Source organism: Centroberyx gerrardi, chromosome 23 (assembly GCF_048128805.1).
Source record: "Centroberyx gerrardi isolate f3 chromosome 23, fCenGer3.hap1.cur.20231027, whole genome shotgun sequence".
NCBI lineage: Eukaryota > Metazoa > Chordata > Actinopteri > Beryciformes > Berycidae > Centroberyx > Centroberyx gerrardi.
This window is the reverse complement of record NC_136019.1, coordinates 12,415,939-12,442,255: the sequence shown is the minus strand read 5'-3', so window position 1 is coordinate 12,442,255 and position 26,317 is coordinate 12,415,939. Positions and strand designations below refer to the sequence as shown.

At 43.0% G+C, this 26,317-nt stretch overlaps 1 protein-coding gene across 1 annotated transcript in view; it reads left to right on the top strand.

The window, feature by feature from the left end:
* LOC139914573 (adhesion G protein-coupled receptor L3) overlaps positions 1–26,317 on the top strand; it is a 142,500-nt gene that overhangs the window by 84,835 nt on the left and 31,348 nt on the right. Inside the window, exons 10-14 of the mRNA XM_078291708.1 lie at positions 8,327–8,510; positions 11,961–12,083; positions 13,265–13,470; positions 15,671–15,847; positions 24,400–24,609. Of these exons, the coding sequence (XP_078147834.1) occupies positions 8,327–8,510; positions 11,961–12,083; positions 13,265–13,470; positions 15,671–15,847; positions 24,400–24,609 (900 nt within the window). The remainder of the gene's footprint in view (positions 1–8,326; positions 8,511–11,960; positions 12,084–13,264; positions 13,471–15,670; positions 15,848–24,399; positions 24,610–26,317) is intronic.

The following is a 26,317-nucleotide window of genomic DNA, read 5'->3' as shown; positions in this document are numbered from 1 at the left end:
GTCGTTCCGTGACTACCATCAATGTCTCAAACCTACCCATTTACTAGTCATATATGACATCATTTCACCCTGCATGCAATGAGTCGTGATGTTTTCCTCCCCCTCAAATGTCTTTGGCTTGAGTATGTGGCTCAACATGAGAATTTCTATTGAAACAAATCTAATGTCTCAATTATTAAAAAAAACAAAAGCACACCTAAAACTATCGCCGTAGTTGACCTCTATTGCTTTCCACTGAAGCAAAGTGGATAGCATTAGTCAACAATATAACTCTCGGGCGTGCGTGTGTATCACACTCCCAGATTTCTGAGCAAAGAGATGTGCTTAAGAGGCAAAGAAGTGACCTCATTATACCAGCAAGTCCAAACTCCTAACTACTAACTCAGCCAAAGTCATGGGGTGTTATGGCTGTACCTGATGCATAATGCATATGTGTCCCAATTTATGGGGGTTCTCTCTCTCTCTACTCAGCTACTTCTCGGGCAACCGACTCATTTTGCTATCCCCGGGTTGTCATTTAGCTGTCATCAGAGTCACTTCTACCTTGAGGAGAGCACTACGGGATGATGATGTTGACATCCCTATCTTCCCTGCAGATGGCTTCCATAAAGCTTCACATTAGAGCCAGATGCTGTCTTATGTGTATGCTCTGCAGCACACGTGTTAAGCAACGCCTATTTTGCTTTGATTCCTCTGAGGCATGTTGGAAGTCACTTAAATATGTATAGTCATGTGATTGTGCAAATGACATCAAAGGGGAATGAGGTATGCGTACGGCTGAGCGTGTTCACGTGTGCATGTGGGTTTGTGAGTGTGAGAGTTGCTGAACTGCTGTTATTGACAGTGTGCAAACCACAAGCTAGAGTTCATTCCAAATCATTATATTGATTTTTTGAAAAAAAAAAAAAAAAACACCTGAGGTTAATTGCTGAATGTTTTGTAAAATGTTTTGCAAGGTTTCATATTCCATAGTGAGTTGTGCCAGCAATCTTCTCACAACAATTACTTTTTTTTAAATTGAAAGTCTTTGGATGTAGATTTCTTGTTTGTGTCAGTGTGTGTGTGTGTGTGTGCGTGTGTGTGTGTGTGTGTGCGCGCATGCACACCTGTGTTCATGTTTGCACGGTGCACTGTGTACAGTGTGCATGTATTGTACAGTATTTGTACATGACTGTTGAACTGTGCACCTCCTCTTCTGTTCACCCTCGCCGGGTTGACAGATTCAAACAATAGTGAAGTGCTTTCGCTTGACGAACCGGAATAATGGAGCAACATCTGTCGCCTTTGGTAAACACGGGCATTGACTGCACACGCTGCCAGGCTTTGAGGGACTTTCATTGATTAGGGAAATCGGGCAATGTTTTCCCCAACTGGGCCCCGGTGGTCGACATAAGTGGGATTAGCAGAGGAATACAAAGCAAATACGAGGTGCACCTGCCTCTCCTCTCCCTCTGCTTGGAGACCACGCTTGGTGCCGCGAGCAGTCAACGGCAGCACTTTGGGAAAGGGCATTATGGTAAAAAGCCGTGGCAGATTTCACGGCGGTGAGGCGGGGAGGGAGGGAGGGAGGGAGGGGAAGGGAGAGGGAGAGAGGTAGACCAAAATAAAAAACCCAGCCTGTGTTAATTGCTTTGGACAGATTTGCTACCGGGGCACGCTGATGTGTTTGCGCGTTATTAAGATCAGTGATACGGTATGTGGCAGCAACAGTAGCGTGCTCGTTAGCCCCAGCGCTTAATTGGCGGTTTGGAGGACAGAGCAGGTGGTTGCTCTCTAATGGAGATGAGGGAGAGAGCCTTGTCGTCTTGATTGAAGGCGTCCATCTTGTTTAGGTGGGAGTGGATGACAGTTTGGTTCACCTGCTGCCGGGTCTATCTCTGTTTAGGATCATCAGGGACGCTCAATACAAAGAGCTTTGTTATTGCATCTCAGTTGCATATTCCTGCACAATTCAACCTGTTGCAATCTCAGCGCCTTAGGTGATCTCATCCAGAGGAAATGGTGATTAATTCTGACTCACTTCTGAATCCTTACTTTCTTGGTTGTTGATAAACAGTTATATCTGCTACATGTCATAGCTAATATCATGCCACTGAAAGGGATTTGGCCTTGATAAGGCTACAAAGATGCTAATGATCAATGCTCTCCATTTACCCTGCAGGAACGTTTCTCTCTTGTAGATACATTAAAGCCCCCATGCCCTTTGATTTAGAACAAACATGATAAAAATGGCGCCCAGCCTTCTGTGCCGTTTGGTCGTATTAACGACAGCTTGTGTATGGGCAATGAGATCCTGATCAACCAATTACAGTGATTATGTCCATATTGTGCCACACTGAAGTCAAATAACCCAGCTCAAAATGGCTGCTACCTCTGGCATTTCTATCATTTTCAAGCAAGTTGCAAGTAGAGCTGTGGGATTTATATTCCGCTGCGAATTCCCCTGCTCCCACACATTCTGAGAAAATCCTGTTATAAAAGATCAAAATAGTGTCTCCTGCCTGAGTAGGGGCCAAGTGACTATGACTTTGCAGGATACAGGGAAGATACTGGGCTCTGACCCCTCATTAAAATGACACCTTTGTATGCAGGGATGACCAGTGGGAGTGTCGCAGGACAGGACGACCTCAGAGCCGGCGAGATGGAGGGGGAGGCTCCTCATTCGGGACTGTAACGAGATTATAAAATTTCCTCGGTGATCAATTTGTTGAAAGATGAGGATGACCACATACTCATAAAAAGAGACACTTTTCCTCCCTATCTGGCCTGCAGTGTACAGACCGAGCTGTATGAGCCATTTCTGTTCTCAGTGGAGAGTGTGGAAAGATCTCACTAACATCCAATGAACACTATTTCTACTGCCAAGAAAATGGAAATGTTTATTCTGCTCATCAATATAGCTTTCAGCGTGTTCTTTGGTTTTATTTTGTTGTGTGGTTTGAGCTGTGGTTGAGGTTATTTGTCTATTTATACACATATATACATACATACATACATAATTGTGCAGGGAGCTAAGATTAGACCTAGAACATGATAAACAAAGCAGCATGAAGAGATCCCTCAGCAACACACACACACACACACACACACACACTTACTAGAGGGAGAGAAAAAGAAAGTTACAGGAAAAATTCAACAAAGAAAGAGTAGAGAAGAATAAGACAAGTGAAGTGGCGAGCAAGTAAAAGGGAACAGGCCGAAGAAAGGCAGAGCGGGGAAAAAAAGCAAAAGACGCAACAGCCTCACCTGTACCGAGCGACATCAAGTCAGGAAGAAGAGGACAGAGAGCACAAAACATCGCAGCTTGTTTGTGCTGTCTCACTGTCGGCGAGAGGAAACGTGAGAGAAGCGGGTTTGGTGAGGAGGAAGGGAGGGGGTAAAGAGAAATGAGGGCCGCAAGCCGATTCCACTGAGAAAGCCAGGCAGGCAGCGAGCGAGCCAGGAGGGAAGAGGGAGATCGGCCTCAACCAGAATCAATTTCCCAGACCCAGAGTTCATTTCATCAATCAGCACACAGATGCACACACACACACGCACGCACACACACGCACACACACATCATGGGTTGACTTGGACGAGCGCCAAGCTCACGCTAATATCCACCTCTCCCTTCCTTCCTCCTCCATCGGTATAAATGGCCCATGCAATGCAGCTTTTCTCGCCCAGTCATCATCCTTGTTCCAACTGGAACATTCCAGCAGTGAGGCGAGCCGACGATTAGCATTTCCTCATGTATTAAAAACGAGAATATAGGTTTTCCTGCTTGGTTGGAGTCGTTCAGCACAAGGAAATAAGGTAGAAAAAAGGGGAGGAAAAAAAGCCCACTGGTGTTGGTTGGGAGTTTTGCAGCAGTAAAGTGAGCTGGTACATTTGACAGATGGAGTAGCAGTGTGCTAATAGCAGTAAAATAGCAGTAAGACACTATCACTTCTGTACCACTCAGCTACACAGACTGTGGTGATGGTAGTGGGGTGCTGCATCTCTCCAACTGAGGTTGGAGAGATGAGGCTCTTTTCAGCCCGGTCGCATGGAATTTTTGTGAAATAAGCACAATGTCTTGAAATGCAAATAACGTGCTCTGTGCACAGTGAGTGAGAGAAATAAGTTTCCCCGCCACAAAAGGATTACATGGAGGAAACACAAATAGAAACAGGCAGTGGTTCGACATTAAAATAGCACCCTGTTCAAAGTGAAGGCGTGGAGGTTGGGGTGGTGGATGGGTGTATACATTTGCCTTTTGAATCTGGCAAGTCGGATTCAATTCCCAACTCATGCAAAAAGTGAAGTTTTCATTTTCAGCTATTTTTTTTCTTACTTAATCATGACCAGTTGCCTAGACCTAACCCTAACCTTAACCAAAACTGTCTTAGTGTGTGTGTGTGTGTGTGTGTTGCTCAAGGGAGACGACAGCTGGAGGATGAGCAGACTCGGAGTGAAGCGTAATTACTCATACATAAACTTTTTCTTCTCTGTTTCCTGACAAATTTTTATCAGAAAGACAGACACTAGAGGAACCATTTGTCCACTATAACTTTGCATTAGATGAAAGAAATGTATTTTATTTTTGTTTGTTTTGGTTTTTATCACATTATATGCATAGTATCTGGGACAAAATATCCTGCAGTTTGTCTCACTTCACTTCCCCACACTGCAAGACTGTATGTGTATGCATTATTAGGAGTTAACTGTAAATCTCTCATCATGTGTACATATACATACTGTGAGCCCCTGTCTTCCTATAATGGCGTGTTGGCAGTAGCCCCCACTGCTCATGTATGTAGCCTCTAATTAGGCTAATGTCTTTCAATTGCTATATTTACCCACAAATTTGCATACTGTGCTGCACAGGCTGTACTGTCTTAAAGGCAAATAGAAAATTACTAATATGCAAAGCAGTTAGACATTCTGTTGCTATCTGTTACTGTAAATTCATTTGCTTATAGAAAAGTAGAAGGTAATGCATGGTACTGTTGTTTTACCATAATGGAGTACAAGCACACCTTATGCATTACTTCATTAAAAATGCATACATATTTATGGTGCTATTGCTGCATCCCGTTTGTATTCATTTTCATTTTTATCTCAGAATTTCAGCTGTTAAGCACAAAATGAAGTATATGCACAATATGGTATCTTATGAAAACCCCTTGATTTGTACCATACGCATACTATGCCTATGCATGGCCAGCTGCATCACTGTGCTAAAACAACTTAGGTTAAGGTTAGGGTTAAGGTTAGACAACTAAAACAATTTGGTTAAGGTTAGGGTAATGTTTTGGTCATGGTTAAATGGAAAAAACTGAAAATGAAAACTTCATGCACAGCAGAAAATGTCTTTGTATGAGTCAGGAATTGAACCCTCGACCTCCACACCTTTATTTTCCACCGTGATATTTCAATGTCAAACTACTGCCTGTTTTAGTCTTTTGAACTCTGCCTCCTGTTTCACAAAATTCACAGAATATCATACAGAATTACATTGCATTACTTTTCATAACTATAAGTATGCATTTGATATGAGAACACACTCATGTAAGAGGCGGATTTTATTTAAATGTACTTGCTGTGTACAAGATTTATGGCATTATCCTGCATGTTCTGCCCCGTTTCACTGAGTATGTATCAGTGTATGAGCAAAAAACCATGTAGAGGACATTATCTATATCCTGCAGCTTATTGGCAGGTTGCTCATTTTGAAGTTGAATTTAATCTTGTAATCATCCAACTCTCTTACCCAGATAATTGATAAATTTCACTGGGTCCACCATGAGCACTGTGTCCCCATATCAAGAAGCTAAACTCGGTCATCATTTTATCCTCCGGGTTTAGTGGGGCAAAATTGTCGCATTGCATGCATACTAATCATGGAAATGAGGACTTTGTGTTGCATTGTACATCGCCTATTGCATGTCCAAATGATGCACAATGAGTGACTGTCAGTTTATTGCTTTGTGTCCATCTGTCTTGTAAATGCTTGAAGAGCCAGTAAGAAAACTGATTCCAGTATTAATTTTTAATATACCCTATGCCCTCCTTTGTTTTTTGTTTCACTCTTTTTTAATCAATTATCCATTGCATATTCTCTCCTCGTTAAGTTTTTTACCCATCACTTGGGCTTTTGAGAGCTGCTCATCCACCTTGTTCTTTTCTTTGTCTGCTGCGCATTTGAGAGAAGCGTGACAGCCTCCTCTGCAAGTCCAGCAATCCGTTCCCTCAAGAACCATTATTCCGCTGTTTTAAGAAGTGGTGAAAACCTAGCAGTGGTGAAAAAAGAAAAAAAGAAAATATGTCAGTGCCTGAAGAAAAAGAGCTCCTTAATTGAGAGTGAATCAACCTCTGCCTCTAGCTGAATGTCAAAAGGTGCGATTGGAGATTGGCTGCAGATAATGAATAATTACATCAAAGTTGGTAGACTGCCTGCCTTTGTGAGTGTATGTGTGTGTGTGTGTGTGTGTGTGGGCGCTCCCACATGTATGCGTGGATATTTTGCTCTGCACGGATTGTTACTGTCTATGTGGAAGAAAGTGTGTGCATCTGCCTGTGTGTTCAGGCGCATGTATGTTTCTGTATATTAGCAGGTGCAGAGGTGTATGTATGTGTGTGTGTGTATCTGTGTGTGTTGTATGCATGTGTCTGTGTGTATGTGTGTGTGCTTGCATAGGTTTGTGTGGCTGTGTGGGGGCGTGGGTGGCTTAATATGTGTGCAGGGTATGTTTTGTATGAGGAAAAGCCAGCTGGTGCTATTTGAAATTCTCTTCATCTCAGCCAGTGCCATGAGTTGAATACAATCACTCATTTTCTCTTGCACTACCTCTCACTATCAGATTGATTTGAAGCATATATAAATTATCATGATAAGGTAATTGGAAGCCCATTACGCTTCTGTTTAGTGAATGTAAAATCTTTAATAATCACTTTTTTGTTTTGTTTTCAGGGGATTGTTCAAAAATGCATTAGATACAAGCAGCCAGGACAGATGATTTCTCCTCCATCCCCTTTGGTTTCATCCCCCGCTGTTTTGGAGTCATTCTGAAACTCTTATTCCCTTTCATACTCCATTGATCAAAAAAGGAATCTAACCGCGGGGTTCACACTGAAGTATTGCTGTACACCACATTAGAGGAGCTCTCTCTACCCGACTTGAATGTCTTGATCCCCCCCTCGCCCCCACTTCTTATTTTTTGACATGCACTTGTGATAGAGAGTGGCTTCCATCCTGATGGTGTGACGAGGGTGTGTAAATTGGCTTTTGAAGAAGTGGGATATATCAGAGGGATATCAGAGGGTTGTGATTCCTGAAAATATGAATTATTCTTTATCAGACCTTTATCTTTGTACTCCTTTGCTCTGTAGAGCATGGGAATGTTACCATTATTAGCTGTGCAATGAAACGCCTAAAATCACGTGTTTGACCACCTAATGGCTTAGAAATTGCTTCCTTTTTCATGGCATTCGGGCTCATTTTGCTCTGTTGGAGCAGTGGTACAGGGAATGAATGGCTTTGCTTGACCAATTAGTATTCCATTCATAAATCTTGCCATTGGCATTTTTAAATCTTTAATGGCTCTCAATTTTTCATCTTGTCTTGAGAATGTTCTCGCTTCTCCCTAGCTTACCAGCTTCAGCATTGTTGCGAGGAGATTAAAGTAGGCGTAATAGTGGTTAGCTACTATTAATATGCAGGAAAGCATTCATCTGAATGGTTGCCGAGAGTTGCTACCAGCAAAAACCTTGTACAACGATTGGCTTCTGAACTGAATTTGACAATGTTGCGGTATTTATTGTAGTGCTTTTGTGCATTGGGATTGTCTGCAAGGAAGAACATTTATCACACCAATTAAAGACTCTAGCCTCAAGTCATGTAAGCATTGGCCTCTAGTCTTGTAAGCATTGGCTCTGATTCATTTGCATGATTCATTCTTCCTCTAGATTAAAACAAATAGCAGCAACAGCAACCTAACAACATATCAAATGTCACTGCAAATTCGTTTGTTGCTGCTGTTGAATGACAATCTATGGCCTGAAGCATCATTTTTTTAAGGAATTCTAAAAAGAGTCATGAAAATTGCTCTGTAGAAAGATCACTGAGGAACTCTCAATTCAAATAAAAAACGAAAAAGAGAGTAACGCTTCACGCTTCTTCCTTGCACAATCCCACAGGATTGTGTGATTAGTTTTTTTCATTTCTGAACTGTCTTTGATCTTCCCTCACTCATACCACTTACCAAATCACCGTGTCAAACACCAGTCCCAAAAAGAAAAAAAACACACCAGTCCCAGGCCAGCTTAGCTTCTTTTTACTAAATCGATGATTTGGATTCTCCAGGCCATGGTGGAGACGGTCAACAATCTGCTCCAGCCACAGGCCCAGGCAGCGTGGAGGGAGCTGAGCACCGGGGAGCAGCTGAGGGCAGCCACCATGCTGCTGGACACGGTGGAGCAAGGGGCCTTTGTCCTGGCCGACAACCTGCTCAAGACTGACATCGTGCAGGAGAACACCGACAACATCCGTGAGTATATGCTGAGGACATTTCTGTTGAGTATTTTCCAGTGCAAATGCTGCTTAAATATGTGTAAACAAAAATGTTTCATTTGGTTCTCATGAGGAGGAGATTATAATTATATGGCTTGTGAAATGTTTACTTAAAAGAGGGCATAAACAGTTCTGAGAAAACCTGTTGGTTTCAATGTGTTTCTTTTATTTTCTTTGTCAAAGATGACAACAATCAGAACACAATGATGACAAGGAAAATATATGCTAATGTGATTGTCTTTGCCTGTATGAGCAAACCAACTTGGGCAAAGTTAAATTAATTTGTCCTCAAGCTGCTTTGCAACGGATATTAGCTTGGCTGGAAGACTCAGCTCTTTTTCAGCTTGGTCTTCATAATGTATCCCAGTGGCGTTTCTGTCAAGCGTCTTAAGTGTCTCATCCCTCTCTGGCGTTGTCCATCGTATGGGGTTACAGAGTTCACCATATAGCTATTGATCCAGAGTGCTCTCATATTGACAGCAGAGCTCTTGAGGCTTCTGAACAAGAGTGAAGGTCACTGGATAAATGTTCTCCGTTTCACCGGAGGTTAAGTGTAGTAGGCTTGCTTATGGGCGACCCTTCTGTTGGGCGTCGCCTATAAATTGACATAATTATCTCAAATGATTGTGTTTATGTTCATGTCAATTATTATCCTGAATAAACCGCTAGACTTGCAGATCAGGGATCAATACTCATATCAGTATAAACAGCGATTGAGTGCAGATATTGGAACTTCTATCATCACCGCTTCCATTAGTCCTCGGCTATCAGTTTTTGAAGAAAGTATCCATGTTTCCTGCATTTAAATCTTTGTATGTCTCAATTTCTACCCATGGTCTCTAGTGTATGAAAGGAAAGACATTTTAATGACACAAATGCTTTGTGTATCATAACTGGATACATCTGTTCTTGACTTAAGTAAATCAGCAGTTTACATTTCCAGCCATTTGCTGAGCCCAATTTTCAGCTGGTGAAAGCAAAGATTGAATAAAAGAACTATTTTTTTTTTTTTTTTTGCAAATGGCGGCTACTGATGCAGGGGGGAATTAGGAAAAAATAATGTTATGATGTATCGCCCCCTTCTCTGAACGGGTGGGATTTTTTAAGTTCCTGCTGCCATGGCAACCTTAAAATATAGGTCTACCGACTTGAAAGGAAGCGAGCGTAAGGAGAATTAATAAAATGGATTTTATTGTATCTGGCACACAATTCATCGGGGTATTAAGGAGATTCTGGGCCCGTTTGGAGGGGGAATGAAACAATCCCTGCACAACGCGAATGAGATTTTATAGTGTATAGCGGTAGTCTGGTTAATCATGTGATGGTGACATGTTTACTAGGCCTTATCTCTCTGTTTGCTCTGCTTAGTTTTTCAGCCAGTTGGCTTTGCTGGCTCCTGCAGTCCCTCATGCCATCCATGCTGGTTAAATGAGGGTGAGGAGACCTATAAAATCATCGGTAACCACTGCAGCAGCTAATGAATGATCTCTCACAGGGAATTACGTGTAGAGTGAAGGGGTTTTTGTGTGTGCAGGCGTGGCTGTAGCTCGCACCCTCTGTACCTGTGAATACGTGCTTTTTTATCTGCGTTCGGGGAGTCGGTTTTCTTGCCGTTAAGTGAAATCAGTCTGCAGTCTGAAAGCTTTCTCAAAGCTCGCTCCAATTTTAGGCTCAAGCTGATAATGAGATCTATTTTCTTCGCTCTCCGAGACGGAAGGATATTTCCCTGCCCATTGTGTCTGTGTTTGTGTTTACACGTCACAGTGCATGTGCTCGTCGGGGGGCTTTGTCTGCGCGAGCTCGCCTCACTTTCGGCGCGATAATCTGAGGAACAGATTTCTACCGATTAGCGCGTTATTTAAACCGGCTTTGAAGGTATAGCCTTTGGGTGCAACAACTTCTATGGCACGGGAGAAATTCCCTAAAGCCCGTCTTAAGCTCTTTTACACAACCAAACAGGGTAGGGGGAGAGGAAGAAAAAAAATGTTCCCTTGATTCAAAAGGCAGGCCTGGAATCCTGGGAATCCTGCGCTATCTGGGGTATTGTCTTGGCTGGGTTGAATAGGAATGCATCACCAAAAAAAGCCCTTGCTTTTGCAAAAGTGCAAGAGAATGGTAATACAAAGGTTTTTGTTTCAAAAGCGAAAGTATGGGAAAGGCTGGATTAGACAGTAGATGCACAGGGAGGATTAAATGTGGCCTCTTTGTAGTTTTTTGTGGGCACCAACCTTGATATCAAAGTCAAAGGCAGCTGACATCAAATCATGGAGTTGAACAGGATATCGGGCTTATGAAGTCTCACACTTAATAATGTAGTATTTCAAGTTCAAGTTCAGCTTTTCCACTCGCCAGTCCTTTTGGAACCTAACATTTGTGCAACTTTTCTTTTTTAGTATTTCTGCCTGGCAATGAATCAATTGATTCATCTCAGTGGTTTGGGAATTAATGTGACATTTAGGAATACCTAGACTTCACATGGGTCACCAATACTTGAGATTGCAGCGCACTCAACTGTTTTATTAAACTGAATTGTATCATACCATAATAACTTTGATAGAATGAGCTTTTTATTTCAGCCAGGCTCCTATCAGCAGCTCATTTTCCTCTGCTGTATGATGCCAGAGTCTTTGAACCATAAATTAGGAGCTTGCCTCAGACACAACAGCTGTTGAGCTGCCGCAGAAGCAACCTCGTCTTCCCTCCTCATTTGTCTCTATCTCCTCCATGTATCGCTTGCTCTCCCCGCTCTGCTCGAGAAAAGGATTCCTTGGAACGAAGGCTGCTTCTTTTTTCGCAGGGCAGAGAAAGCATCTGCTTTTTACAGTTGAGGCAGCAACTGGAAAGTATGGCATCACTTTCTTTGTGTTTACACCTGAACACTCGGTGCTCACTCGATAAAGCAGCCTATAGCAACACTGTTACCCCCATGCGCACAGATCAGAGAGTCGAGAGGGAGGCAATCCTTCAAAGCCGCGTGAATCAAGAAAGGATGTACTTCATTTAGCACTCGCGGGGACTGTACTGATTAATGAAATCAATTACAACCAAAGAATGTTTTTTTGAATTGGAGAAGGGCCTGGAAATCTATTTGAAGTTTACATATGCATAAAAAGGTGAAGTGCAAGGTCTAGAAAGCAACTTTAATCAAATAGCTCTTATATGGCAAGTAGCAGTTTTATTGCTTTTGTAACCCCCCTTAGATGGCTGTCATGCGTCTCTATTATGACATTAGTGCATGTTGAAAGATAAGATGTTATTTTGACAGTTGGAGGGCATTGTACAAGGTCCACAATCCTCGCTGAAATATTGTACACTGCTGTGGTTCTAAGTATACAGATTTGTTCGTCTTCATGCTGATTTTTCCGAAGTACTTGCTTATTGACTATACTTCTGTTGTCTTGCTTGGGTGTGTTTTCTATGTACGCAGAGCTGGAGGTAGCCAGGATGAGCACGGATGGAAATCTGCCGGACCTGAAGTTTCCACAAACCGGAGGACAGGGAAACTCCATCCACCTCTCTGCCAACACGTTGAAACAGCACGGACGAAACGGTGAGTGTAGTGAAACCTTTGAATCATCTTTGACTGGCCTGCTATTGTCGAAGCAAAGGGTACTCACGCCTTCAGCGCAGCTTTGGTCCGGCGTGCTATTCAGGTTTCTGATAGAAGGGAAATTGAATCGACAAAATTTGACCTAGCTAAAATAAGACAGCTGTTGTAAGTACAGCAGTTTTCTGGCAGACAAGATGTACTGTAATTAATCAAAATGGCTTAAAAGTTTTTCTGTCCCTGTTTTGGATGTCACATTCAAGGGGAAATGCATCGGCTTTGCAGGGATTTCATTACAGTCGCACTTGTGAATAACTTTCAATTTGCTGCACAAATCCTTTGTTGGACTGTGTATAAAGCACACAGTTATTTCAGCAGGTTTCAAATGGGAGAAGGGAGGCCCTGGCCGTGGAATTAGTTGCATTCAAGTATACCTCTAAACTGTAAATGAGGCAGTTGCACACAATGCGCGGCTATCTTCGGGAGTGACGCGGCCCCATTTTTCGCCTTTATTATCAGCTCATGCAAATCAGAAATCAGAATCGACTCTAGCTGAGCTCACTGCCGCTTAGCTGGGTGACTAAAACCATGTCCAGCCGTGCCCAGGCGGATCATTATAGCAGGGTGGCTGGATGACGGGGAAATATCCCCCGTCATCCAGCGCCGTAGCGCCCAAATTGTTTTCTTTTCATCTGAGTAAGTGATCTCAGTCGCGGCGGGAGGAATCTTTCTTTCATATCAGCGCTCAAAAGTGAGACGGCAGGAGGGGAAAGGAATGCGAATGAGAGCGAGAGAGAGAAGGAAATGAGTAACAAGAAAAATGGCTGCCTTTGTCAGAGCCAGCAGAAGAGTGGTAATCACATTTTCACAGATGCTGAATTAAAATAATTTTTTGTGGATGTATGAAAGTCCTGTCATTTTTCTTTTTTGTGCGGAGCTGTTGTCACTTTTTTGACAGTTTTATTGTGTCTAGTGGTTGTACACAGATTCTGCTTTCTGTTGTAACAAAGCTTTGATTGAGTGTTTCTTGCCATTATTTATTACTTACTCGTCTTTAAACGACACATGCTAGAAATAAAAAAAAAAAATCCAAATGGACCATCATACTGCATTATTGTCACATTTTTTATGTCCAGGTTATTGTGAAAGATTATAGAACGTTGTGCCCCTTTGTCCTCTTACAGGTGAGATCCGGATCGCATTTGTCCTGTACAAGCACATTGGGATCTACCTTTCAACGGAGAACGCCAGCATGAAGCTGGGCAGCGAGGCCATGGCTACCAACTACTCCGTCATCGTCAACTCACCGGTTATCACCGCTGCCATCAACAAGGACTCCAACAAAGTCTACCTCTCTGACCCGGTCATTTTCACCATCAGACATCTACAGGTAATTTTCTGTCTGTGATGTTTGTCTGTTTTTTTATTATTTTGATATGAGAGAGAGCGTGTGTGCATGTGCATTTAATCTCTCTCTCTCTCTCTGTCTCTCTCTCTCTCTCCCTCTCTCTCTCTCTCACACACACACACACTTATTTTCTCGATATAACTCCAAAGCCCTTCCATTACAATTTCCTCTACCCCTCAAGCGCACCAAAAATCCACAAAGCCCAAGACCCGAAGCAAGAAAATGAAGTTTATAGAAAGAAGTTTAATTCAAAGAGGCGCAGGAAAAAAATGAATTGTGGAAAACAAATTGCTCACAGGATGATGGTGGGGATGCATAGTCAGTTTGTTTTTTATTAGTTTTGAACAAATACCAACCTGGATGGCTGAACAAATATCAGTCCTATATTGAGCCTCACTGGAGGCTGGTTAGTCATTGTGGGGAGTCGCGACATCTCCCCCTCCACTCCATTATCTCCTCCACACCCGACTACCCTCGAAATATCCCTGTTTTGTCTATGAACAGCGCCTTCAGCGATTATCGGGGAGGTTGAACCGCCATGAGAGAATTGCGGTGGTTCTTGTGTGTGGGAGGGACCTGGAAGGAAGCAGGAACAACTGGAGGAAAACATGGAGCAAGAAGAATAGAGAGTAAAACGGATGATGGCTTATGCTGTCAGAATGAAATGGTGGGAAAATGTCAGGAGGCAGTGTCAATGCAGTTATTACCATGACTCACCTGCCTTAAGTATAATTTGTAATTTGGACTGTAGATTCGGCAATTTTACTGTTGGTCTAATGTAGGGGCACTGCCGTTTTCATACCCTTTCCTCGCTCAGATGGACCACTTTCAATAAAACAGTGCCCTTTTGAAAAAGTGTGTTCCCTCCACTGCAGCTCCTTCCCTATATAATACAAGAGCAGCATCAGGAGATGAGTAAGTTACCATTTCAGTGTGCCAAAGTACAGCAAATGTAAATAAAGAAACATAAATATTTACAAATACTGTAGATTTTGCGTAGGCTCACTATTGAATGTGATCAGAGTTGACCCATTCATTACACGGAGTAGCCGGGGACTGCCGAGTGCATGCATTAAGTGCGTATTATACTTCCAGAATGAATGGAAGGTATTAATCTGTCATCTCAGGTGCACTGAGTGTGCTTCAGCAACAGAGTTTGCCCTTCAAAATGAACATAAATTATCTGGAATCAGCTGCACCGAGCGTGGGTTCTCATTTTCCTGGCTTCCCACAGTTAAGTCCCCCTCAACCATGAGGTTTTGGATCACTGGTCTTCTGGGATGATGTCTGTCCTCTAGTTATTGTTTCGCTTCCTTGCCTCACCACTTAATGGGACCAATTAAAGCCATTAATGGGACAGAGGGTCATCCTGTCTGCTTGCTGTGGAATACTTTACCCGGCTTTTGCTGTGTGAAGGGTAAAGCCAATCAGCGGCAAATTTACATTTACAGAGGATAAACCGTATTAGACTAATTATCCTACTGGAACTGTGATACTATGGAAAACCATTGTTCCTCGCAGCTTAACGTGTTTATGCTGAGAAATGAGATACATCTAACCTTGGAACCTGTGAGGCACGAAGAAAAGGATTTTGACTTGTGCTTCCCTTTTGTTTCAGACGCCACAAAGAAATTGGGCTCAAGAGGGAAGGGGGGCGGGGGGCGGGGGGGCGTTGATGCATCTATTTATCAGCAGTTTTATTTAGTTCTGCTTGTGTGTTATGTGCCAGTGACTTGAATGACTTTTGCGAAATGGCAAGTGAGATAGCGGGGAGGCGCTAGTCGTTAGGGCTGTAGCCTGGCAGAGACAGCGGTGGCACCCATTAAACAGTGGGGCGGTCCATTGTCATGCAGTGAAAGTTAAAGAGAGGTCAGAAAACACAATGAAAAACAGGCATGGTGCCACTTGATGCCGCATGACAGTAAACCCACCTGCAATTCACTTTAGAATGGATAAGGATTGCGTAGGAAAAACCATAAGCCTCTATTTTGAGCCGTTTCTAAACAAAGGAAAGTAGAGATGGAGGGTCTAAAGCCGCAAGATATACTGGAATTACCTCCATTCGCTTCCATTTAACCTGGCAAGGGTCAGGCTGAAGAAAGGGAACATGTGTTTTTCCTCCTATTAATTCCATCGTGTATGATTCCACACACTAATTGCCGTGTTGTTTGCCCTCTCACAGCAGTCTGAGGAGAACTTCAACCCCAATTGTTCGTTCTGGAGTTACTCCAAGCGGAGCATGACTGGATTCTGGTCGACGCAGGACTGCCGCCTGCTCGGCACCAACCGGACGCACACCACGTGCTCCTGCACCCATCTCACCAATTTCGCCGTCCTCATGGCCCACGTGGAGGTCAAGGTAGGCCCGATCTTTTCTGCTGCTCAATGGACCTATTTTTCCACAGAGATGTGGTATTTACCAAATGCGGCTGAAAGAGATGAAAATGGATTGACTCATCCTAGTTTTCAGACCCACTCAATTCCAAGATGAATAGTGGACAAGAGAAGCAACAAGGGCCCGAAACTGTTCGAATCATCTCTTTCATCGCTGCTTGTAAATATATTTTTATATTTCCTGTGCTTTTTAGTTAAGTGAACAAAATAGACTGATAACTGTTTTCTGACCTTCACGGCACTTTGCAGACTAACATTTAAAGTGCCAATGGTTACTCTAAGCTTTTATTCATATAGTTTTAGACGTCTTAGATGACATCGCCAGTGTAAAGTGCGTATTGACCGCAGCCGCCTAAACCCTTAAGTCTGTAAAGTGTTCAAAACATATGGTCGTCTCCAGTCTGCGGTGTGTTTTGGGCATGCAGAAATTTCAGAGACAACGGCACTGAGCTGCCTGCGTATTGGTTTTACAACTAATATTTTCTTTAGGCTTTCAGATATTTTTGAAACCTCATGAGATACAGCACAACAACGGGTACTTGACGAATCTCTCTCTATTTGTTTTCACTACCTGTCTCTCTGTTTCTCCATCCGCATCCTAACCTGAACTGAATAGATTTCATGATGTGGGAGTTATTCATTGCTTACTGCTTTAATTGACATCAAGGGGAATCTGATGGGTTTGTCTTTCAGAGGTCAAGCATTTACTTGATTATTCTCAGCCATCCCCAACCCTCTTTGCCTCTAATTATTTTGTTAAGAGGGAAACATAGTGAGAGGAAGACAGTTATATTGGAAACATGCATTGCAGAGTTTTCTCAGTGTACTGTTTGGCGCTCTCTAGCATCTTTTTTGCCTTCAGGGTTACCACAGAAACTCAGTGAAGTAAATATGTATAATGGGAAGCGCAATTAACAGAGAGGTGTGAGGGGAAGTCGTGGGGAAAAATAAAACAGGTAGTACTGTAATTTTGGTGCGATATTTCGGTGGAGTGGCCATGAGTTCTCAGGAAATAGCAAAAAAGAAAGATGAATAGGAAAGGAGAGGGGTAGAGAGAGAAAAAGCGATGGGTTGAGAGAGAGAGAGAGAGATGGAAAGAGAGAGAGGCAGGAGAATGGCTGGCCGGGGAGAAAGTCATGCCGTAGTTCTGATGGTGACAGACGCCTTAATTATTTCTGTCACTGGAAGTTTGAGGAGCTCACTGCTGACGGAGCGGAGTAGCTCTCGGTATCTTGTGGCATCTGTCTCTCCGGAGCCTCCCTTCTAAGTCAGTGTGGAAAAAGTCACTCTGTAAGCGCCGTCCCAGTTGGCCCCTAGCCACGAAACCACAAGGCCCCGAGACCTTCCTTAACCTCCCTCCTCTCCCCAGTCGCTCTCTATCTCTCTTTTGGGTCTCTCTTTCTCTGTCTCACACACACACACACACACACAATGCACATTCGATCACAAAAAATGCAGGCACACACTCATGCACGGTCATTCAGACACACAGATGCAGTATGTTTTTTTTCTATACACACACACACACACACACACACATACACTACTCCAGTGGAGGGAGGGGGGGGGGGGGGGGTCACTTCTAGCTAGTAAGAGTCACTGTTTGTCACTCAGCTGCATGACTTTTGGACCGACTAAGCTCTCTGCAGGGCTCAAGCCGAGCCTGGAATAGAGAGGGAGCGATGAAGAATGGGGGCCTTCACAGAATGAAAGGAGGGAGAAAAAAAAAGAAGGCAGTAAAAGGAACGCTTTCAGTCAAGCCAGTCCCTAACATTTTGGAAACCCTAGGTTGCTTGTGGTGTTGTTTTTACTGGAGGAAAGTGGACAGTAGTTGCGGCCCAATTCTGAGTGATAGCTCCCCCCCCCCTCCCATATTCTTTGCACTTTGATGTTATAAAGGCAGCTTGTTGGAGGGTGCCGCTGAATGGTAGATGTGGAGGCATTTTATTTGACAAACTGTCAGCGTTGTATCTGAGAACACAAAGTGAATGGAGGGAAAGTCGGCGTGAAAGAGGGAGAGAGACAGCGAGGGGAGAGAGAGAGAGAGAGAGATTTCATAAATTGAAGTGACCGTGTGTTTCCGTCGCCATGGCAACAAAACATACCAATGCTCATCTCTGCATTGTTATTACTCATTACCCTCAGAGCAACAGATTATATTCTAACCTTGTTTATTTCTCAGTGGCATCACAGGAAAAAAAAAAAAAAGATAGGCAAACTGTAATTACAGTCTTCCCTTTGGAGGACAGAGACTCGCTATCTCATCGTCATCTTTCATCTTGTTGTATTTTTGGCCGATGGGTAGTGTACGTGCTGGTCGGCAATTATGACAGTGTTATATTCAAAGATCTTTATGTTCAACCTAATAAGCTGTCATCTATATCGCGCTTGTATCTTATTGTTACTTTTTTAGCACCAAGTTATGATTGCGCTCTAAGTGCTGAATGCCTCACACAAATTAGAAGTGACAAAACGCTCCTGCTTGGCCGCGTGACATTATGAACACTGTCACTTTGTCCTTGACTGGGATTTGAACTTGCTGCTTGGTCCTTGACACGCAGATGTAACAGTGTTGCTGAGCAGAATTGAAATGCATTTTTGTAGTTGTTACCTCATATCTGTCAGAAAATACACCTCATTTCTGTCAGAAAAAATGCATTATATTTTCAGACATTGATTATCTGTACCACACCTTGCAAGTGCTACATGCTGCAATGTTGTATGGAAATAATAAGCGTTATACTGTACAATGTTATATGGAAGTAGGGTTAGGGTTAGGGTTAGTCACATTATGCAATGTTCTGTACAGTCTTTAACCTTCTATCACTATAAGTTCAGAGCTAAACTTCAAGGTGTTATTGAGAAAACTTTCAAGCCTTTGAGACCAAACATTTGTTGAACAGACTAATAAGCTACCTTTTAACAATAAGTGCCCTCTGCCTGTGCTCACATTCATATTCATATTCATATGGAACCTTTGAACTTCAGCATGTGTGAGATTATTACACACTCGCAGCAGCGGAGATACTTATACAAACTCCACAGGCTGTGTCTCTCACTGGGATTAATTATGTTTGAAGTCAATTATCACCTTTTTGAACTCACCATAAATCTTTGATCTGTGCACACGGAGAAGAAAGTCATTCAAGTTGGCTTTTAAAAATTGGTCTAAATGTTTTAGCCCAACGCTTCTTAGATGTTTGGGCATTGTTGGGAATTGAAAATGAATAAAGTCAAACATGTTTAGGGCCTCAGGGATCTCTAACGTAATGACCTTAACCAAATAATCAAATGCTCTTACACAGTCGTGAAATCTTTTTCAGTCGCAGACTCACAGGAACTCAAAAATGTCAAATGACTCAATCATGCCTCCCCCCTCGCTGCAGCACACCCACCCACTATATCTGTCAGAAGCAGGGGATCAGGTAACTGCCATTGAGACAATCACAAAGGGATCAAGTGCTGTCACTACTGTCTGTGTCGCCACTCAAACGCTTTGTTTGCTAATGTGAGCTATCTGGGGGGAGAGCCTGTGCTTTTTGACTGATTCCGCTATCCAAGTGGAGAACTGCCGTTGGCCACGTAAACAAATTAAACTGTATTCGCAGACGGCAGCTGTGTGTTAGAGATTACGTCTCTTTTGTATCTTTTAGAAATTATTGCAAAGGGGGTTTTGGAGGGAGTGATGCGAGTGGGTGTACTTTGATGTGACTTTGCTAAGAACGTTGATAATTCTAACCTCGAGCTGTTCTGTTATTGAGCCTAGAGACATCCTGCGATTAAGGATGGTTGAAGTGTATTGACATGCCACGAAAATAAATTCCCTCCACTCAGCTGGATATTGAAAGAGGGGATTTATCTCGGTCAAGATTTCCAAAGGTGGTGACAACTCACTCCAACTTGTTGGAACAGGGTGGCGCTTCCACCTGAAACCACATTTGAAATGTTAAATTCCCTTTAACACACCAATGACCTACATAATGATTTGACAGTTGTGGTGGTGTCATCTTGTTTTTGGTGTACAGATTAGCCTCTTTGTTGTATAAACCTAGCTGTCGCATTTGGTCCAACTACTCTTTGATAGATACAGGACTACACTGCTACAGACTCAAACAACAAAGGGCACAAACACACCAGGGCCGACGTTGCGCCGGGGTCGGCTTTAAGCGTATCTTTTAAGATTCTCTAATGGCTCAAGCCCACTCAAGCTCCTAAGGCAGCTGCTCCTTATTGAACAGTCTCCTTTGAATTAAAGTCGTTTGTGAAGATAGCCAGTGGGCATTGTGAAAGAACCTTTTAAATATGGGCTAAAGCACTAGCCCCGGCTCAAGAAAGATAGACCTGTTTCGGTTCCACCTACAGGCCATTATTTAGGTAGTACATGTGTGTGCTGGGCTGGGCCCCTGGGAGGGATTGAACTGCTGGTAAGTGGCAGTATTCCCGACAGGCCAGTGAGGATAAATCAATGGTACATCCCACTGGATGATGGAAGGGGTAATATTTGGGCGTCATTCATCATTGTCCTTACAGAACATCTGCACTGGCACCATCAGACAGCAGCTATGATGGGGAAGGTCAGTCAAGTTTAGTAACATATTTATGCCGTTACGTGGTTAGCATGGTAGTAAGTACCGCGTGCACTGCAAGCTGTTGCTGCGAGAAAAATTGGTTCAAAATAACAAATCTACTTGTGTATGTTGAAAGTGCAAAAGACTGAGGCCATGTTGACAGCTATAGCAACAGAAAGTTCCACTCAGGCATTATATCATAGTTATTGTAGCCTAGAACACAGTGTGACAACATTCGGTGCATGTGCTGAATGTCAACTCCCCCCACGCAGCTGGAATCTCTCCCACGGCCCTTTTAAACGTGACGAATTTGCCTGGGACCCCTGATTCATATGCCCTCTCCACAACTGCTCCTCATCCCTGTGCAGATCATAAATCCTTGGTCATACTGTAGGTGAACTTGCCACATGACTTCCCACAGTGGGCCGCTACCCCTTAGCACAACCGTCTGCCATACCTGACCATATTTCATGAGTCAAAGCCCCCTCTCCAGAGGCGTATGGGCAGATTTATGCATTTTAATTGGATTGGCTTCATGGCCCCATGCTGGGAGCGGTTCTTTGAGGTATAAAGGATTGACGCTCTGTTCTCTCCACCAGTTCGCCCCCTTCGGCATTTCTAAGAACTGGTTAAGGAGATTTGGCTTTGGACACAGGATGTTATGGTAATTAAGTGTGTGCGATGCGATGTCAGGTTCAGATGGCTTGACTGGAATGGCCAGAATGTGCGATGCGGAAGGCTGTTGTCATGTCTACTCTCTCTCCTCAGACTGCCTGGCTGCCCAGAAACCTTATTTTGTGCTACGCGCAAGCAGATCAGGGGCAAAGCCAATCTCCTCAGGCATCCGTCTGGAATGAAAAATATGTGTGTTTAAGAAATAAGAAAAAGAAAAAAAAAAATATGGGAGAGAAAGATTGGAAGACAAATCGAATGTGCCCAAACGCGGCGCGCCCCAGTAAGTAACATGTACGCCGTATGACTCGGCAGCCCCTGCGACACGGCAAGTGAATTTCAGAGCAAATTACGTCGGCCCACTTTAGAGACCCCTGTACAGGTCCCCGCCGCGGAGGCTTGTCATTGTGAAGTTAGGTGCAGAGGCGCTGCGGATGACATAATTTGCCATCCTCCCTGAGCGGAGCCCCCAGTAAAAGAAAACTTTCAGTAGAGGCTTTGCGGCTGACGGTGTCTCAGCCGTCATCCGCCTCCCAGAACAAAGAAATCATTCCGCAGTAAATCCATCACCCAGGTGTGGATACACTACCTGCCCTTCTCTCTCAGTTCCTTTCACTCTGTCTCTCTCTGTTTGTCTCCCTCTCTATATCTCTTGTGTTTCTTTTGCCTTCTTCTTTCTCTCTGACCTGGCCCTCTCCAATTGAAGGTGAGATTGTGATGGATAGAGCCTGCAGCCATTGCACAGCTCGGTAGCCCGAGAGACCTAAGGGTCCCCGCACAATAGGCTGCAGCTAGTACCACCCACCGCATCAATGCCTTTGTGATGCAGTGGACTGAGAACAGACTTATGTGTCACACACACACACACACACACACACCGCACACCTACAGCGCACACAAGCGCAAACATCGACATCTGTTGCCACCCACTGCGTAGGCACCCTTCTAATGTAGGGGGACCGAAATCAGCCTCGCTTTCATACAGGCAGGCACACACACACACACACACGTCTGCTCTACGTAGGATCTTGCCACCGCCACCCCCCCCCTACGTATACACAACGGCTCATCAGGCAGGAAAATCAAAAGAGCGCTCTCCCCAGACTCAAGTAGCACTGCGGCTGTTATTGTACCAGAGCCCCTTAATGATCAGCATCTGTTCTCCTCTCACTGCTAGCGTTAGCCGAGCTGCCACTAAACAAGCCTTTTGTGTGATACTTCATACCCCAAGTTTCCTCACTCTTACTTGACTGGTGGAAGGAGAGAGAAAAAAATAGCACCCATGGATGTTGATGGTCTCTCTCTCTCTCTCTCTCTCTCTCTCTCTCTCACTGCCCCCGCAAGAAATACTGCTGACTGTGGTCCGAATGTGATTTAAAGCGGTGCTTGTTTGAGAGAAGACATATAGTATGCGTTTGCAGGGTTTTTTTTGTTTTTTTTTCAACGTAAGCAAATATTTTCATGGATGTTTCCTATACGATCGCTCCAAGTCATACATTATTTGCGGGAGGTTAAGACGGCATGCGCGGTCTTTGATATCGAAAGGCAGAACTGTACTCTTAAGTCTGACAGATCATATGTAATGTCAGTGTTTGATGTTTGCAGAGTTAAGGGGAATTGAGCTCCGTTTTCAAGAAATCTTTGTTGGCCTCTGCTGATTTTGAACAGGCTGACAGTGCTAATTAACTGTCTAGCTTTAAGTGTATTCAACTTTTTTTCTTCTTCCGCGTTGAAATGATACTTGTTTGATCTTCATTAGCATTCAGGCATAGTCATGTCATAAAATCTCAAGTTCCACCCAGATAGTCCTTGAGTCCCAGCAGGGATGACAGTCAGCTGGAAGGAGGTTGCCAGATTCTTTAAAATACCCCCCTCCTCCCACTTTCCCTTATTTTAAGTCAATGCCCAGCAGACTGAAAAAGAGGACGATTCCTTTGGGAAATTAGGGAGTGTCAGGAGCTGACCAAAGTGTTTGGGTGCAGTAATTATGTTAAGTTAATAAATCAAGATGTAGCTCTCTGATGCTTCACTCTGATGTTTTACATATAGAAGACATTTTTTTTTAAGCATTTGTCACGTTTTCAGCCTCTATCTCGACAAGTCTTTTCTTTCCACGTGACATCATTCAGTTCAGTTGATCAGATAATGACAATGTATTACCAAATGCCAGATGTGCATTGGTCTGGGACTCTGTGTGCATCTGTTTTGGTGACACTTGGACAGTTTTTTGGCAGTGTCAAGTGAAATCTTTTGGAGCATATCCTTACAGTTTGCTGATCAGGCAAAAAAGGCTCAGGGCCTTCTTCTCTCTGCCTTATAACAAAATACGGACTCGTGTTTTTGTACAGAGCTTATCAAGATGATGTCGCCCATTCAAACATGCTTCATTGAACCCTGATTCTTACAAGTTATTAGACGAGCATGACAGAATGACATCTTCGCCCTTGCAGGTTCTGACGTGGGTTGTAACATGTTTGTTTTTTTAATAAAGCACACATGAGTCAGCCATTCTGCAAATGCTGCTATTTTAGGGTGTGTTGCCTTCCGCTGCTTCCCTCCAAGTAGCCCACCGTGCACTTGGCTTTTATGGGTTGATGTAAATTCTCTTTCATGGCTGCAGTGGAGTCACTGTTGATCCTTATCTCCCGTAAAGCCGCGTGTTTATCGCCAGCGGAACACTTTTTAGTGCCAGAAACTGGCTGTGGTGGCAAATTACCGTTTGAAAAGAGAAAATTATCTAAAAGCAGTGATGAAAGTTATTGACCATGTTGTGGTTTGATTGTGTTCCCACTGCGTCGGTCTTAGACACCTGCGGCCCTTTGGACTGTTCACTTTGCTTTCTGACAGAAAAGAAACAATGGGAGGCATTTTGGATTCATTCATACTGACTAATTCATGATTCATATCCACCACCTGCGGCTCGCTGTGTAGTGGCTTATTGGAAGGTTGAGTGAATGCTCCTTTAAAAAAAAAAAATTGAGGGTTATATTTCATTGTTGGAATTGTGATTTTCATTTCAGGAGAGAAAAATGTTTATACTAATGTTATCTATTGATTGTTGCTATTTTTACAACGGAATAAATCACATTTATATATTTTCTTTTCCTTACAGTCACATACTGAGATGTATTTCTGGGCTCACTAATGACAATAATGTTTCTAAAGCCCCGTTCCCTCTGATATTGCTGCACCCTCTCCCTCAATTTCCAACATTCACCGCTGTAAGTGAGATCATCTGGACGTTATTGACCACTTTCTCTCGTCACCTCTCTTCCAGAACACGGACCCTGTTCATGACATGCTGTTGGACGTTATTACGTGGGTGGGCATCTTGCTGTCGCTGGTCTGCCTGCTCATCAGCCTCTTCACCTTCTGCTTCTTCCGTGGCCTCCAGAGTGACCGCAACACCATCCACAAGAACCTCTGCATCAGCCTGTTCATCGCCGAGTCCCTGTTCCTGGTCGGAATCAATCGGGGCGACCAGCCTGTAAGAGCAGCGCTGTTGGTGGAGAAATGTCATACTGATTGTAGAAAACACAATTTGCAGCTATACTGGAGTCCAGGAACTGGACTTGGGGGCCACATTGTAGTTTAAATAGCTCATATAAAATATATACAATTAATTTTTGATACCCGCCTGTCGGACTAATGGAAGGTCATACAGGATTCAATTCACTGGCCCTAAATGGAGCATGGATAAATAAATAAATAAATAACTTTATTTATATAGGACCTTTCATACATAACATGCAGCTCAAAGCGCTGTACAAAACAGAATAGACATTAAAAGGATATGAACATTAAGATATTAAAATGTACACATAAAATGAAAAGTAAAACAGTGCAGGATGAAAATAATGAAGCTAAAAATAATAGAAATTCTCTGAAAATCCAATCTTCAAGAAATACGTTTTCAATTGCTTTTTAAAGCTATTTACAGAGGGAGGCTGATGAATGAGAAGTGGGAGAGTGCTCCAAATCTTTGGAGCATAAAACAAAAAACGGCCTCTCTGCTTTTATTTTGTTTTACAGTAGGAATGTTAGGTAAACCAGCGTTTGATCTCAAGCAGTGACTTGGAACATCTTCCGTCAGGCAATCTGATATGTTTGGAGGTACAGAACCATTTAGTGCCTTAAAAACAAGTAAAAGAGCCAGTGCAAAGTGGCCAATGATATGTATGATATGATATGATGATATGTTCACTCTGCTTAGTCCTAGTCAGCACTCTAGCAGCAGCATTTTGAACGAGCTTAACTGTCTATTGTCTTTTGAGGCAAACCAGTAAGAAGTGCATTACAGTAATTGAGGCAAGAAAAAATGAATGCATGTTCAACACCTTGTGGTGATAGAATAGGAATCACTCTTGCAATTGTCCATATATGCTAAAAAACAGTCTTTCTTATGCTATCCACTGTACTTTAAAATTTAGCTCAGAGTCAATAATCACACCTAGGTTTCTTATCGCCACTTTTATCTGTAGAGCCAGATTACCTAGTTTGTTTAAAATCTTTTCCTGTAATTAGAAAAATGTCTATTTTCTCTTGATTTATTTTTAAAAAATTGTCGTCCATCCACTCTATAAGACTGGACAGACATGTTATCAAGACATGCACAGTATCAGCACTGTATGGTGATACAGTTATATATCACTGCATAGCTATGAAAATTGACACCATGTTCATATGTTTTCCAGTGACAGCATTTACAGAGAAATCAGAAAATAATGGCAGACCAAGTATGGAACCCTGTAACACCAAAAGTGTATGTTATACCTATTCAGCACATGGTGGCCAATACTGTCTTTCTGTCAGATAAAAGTTAAACCAATTCAGTACAGTTCCAGGAAGACCAATCCAGATTTCAAGCTTTTTTTAGGAATATACTATGGTCAGTAATATCAAAAGCAGCACTTAGATCCAAAAGTACCAGAACTGTTCTCATTATTTAGTCTCAGATCATTTACAATTTTAACCACTGCTGTTTCAGTACTGTGGTCTGACTTGAAACCAGATTGAAATGTTTCATGAATATTATTCTCAAGTAGAAAATGAATTGCATTAATTATGAATTAAAAAATAAAGAATTGAGTGTGTGAACATTGCCTTTTCAAGGATCTTACTAAGAAATGGCAGGTTTGAAATAGGTCTAAAAGTGTTAAAACATCTAGGATTTGTTTCTTGAGTAGAAGTTTTAC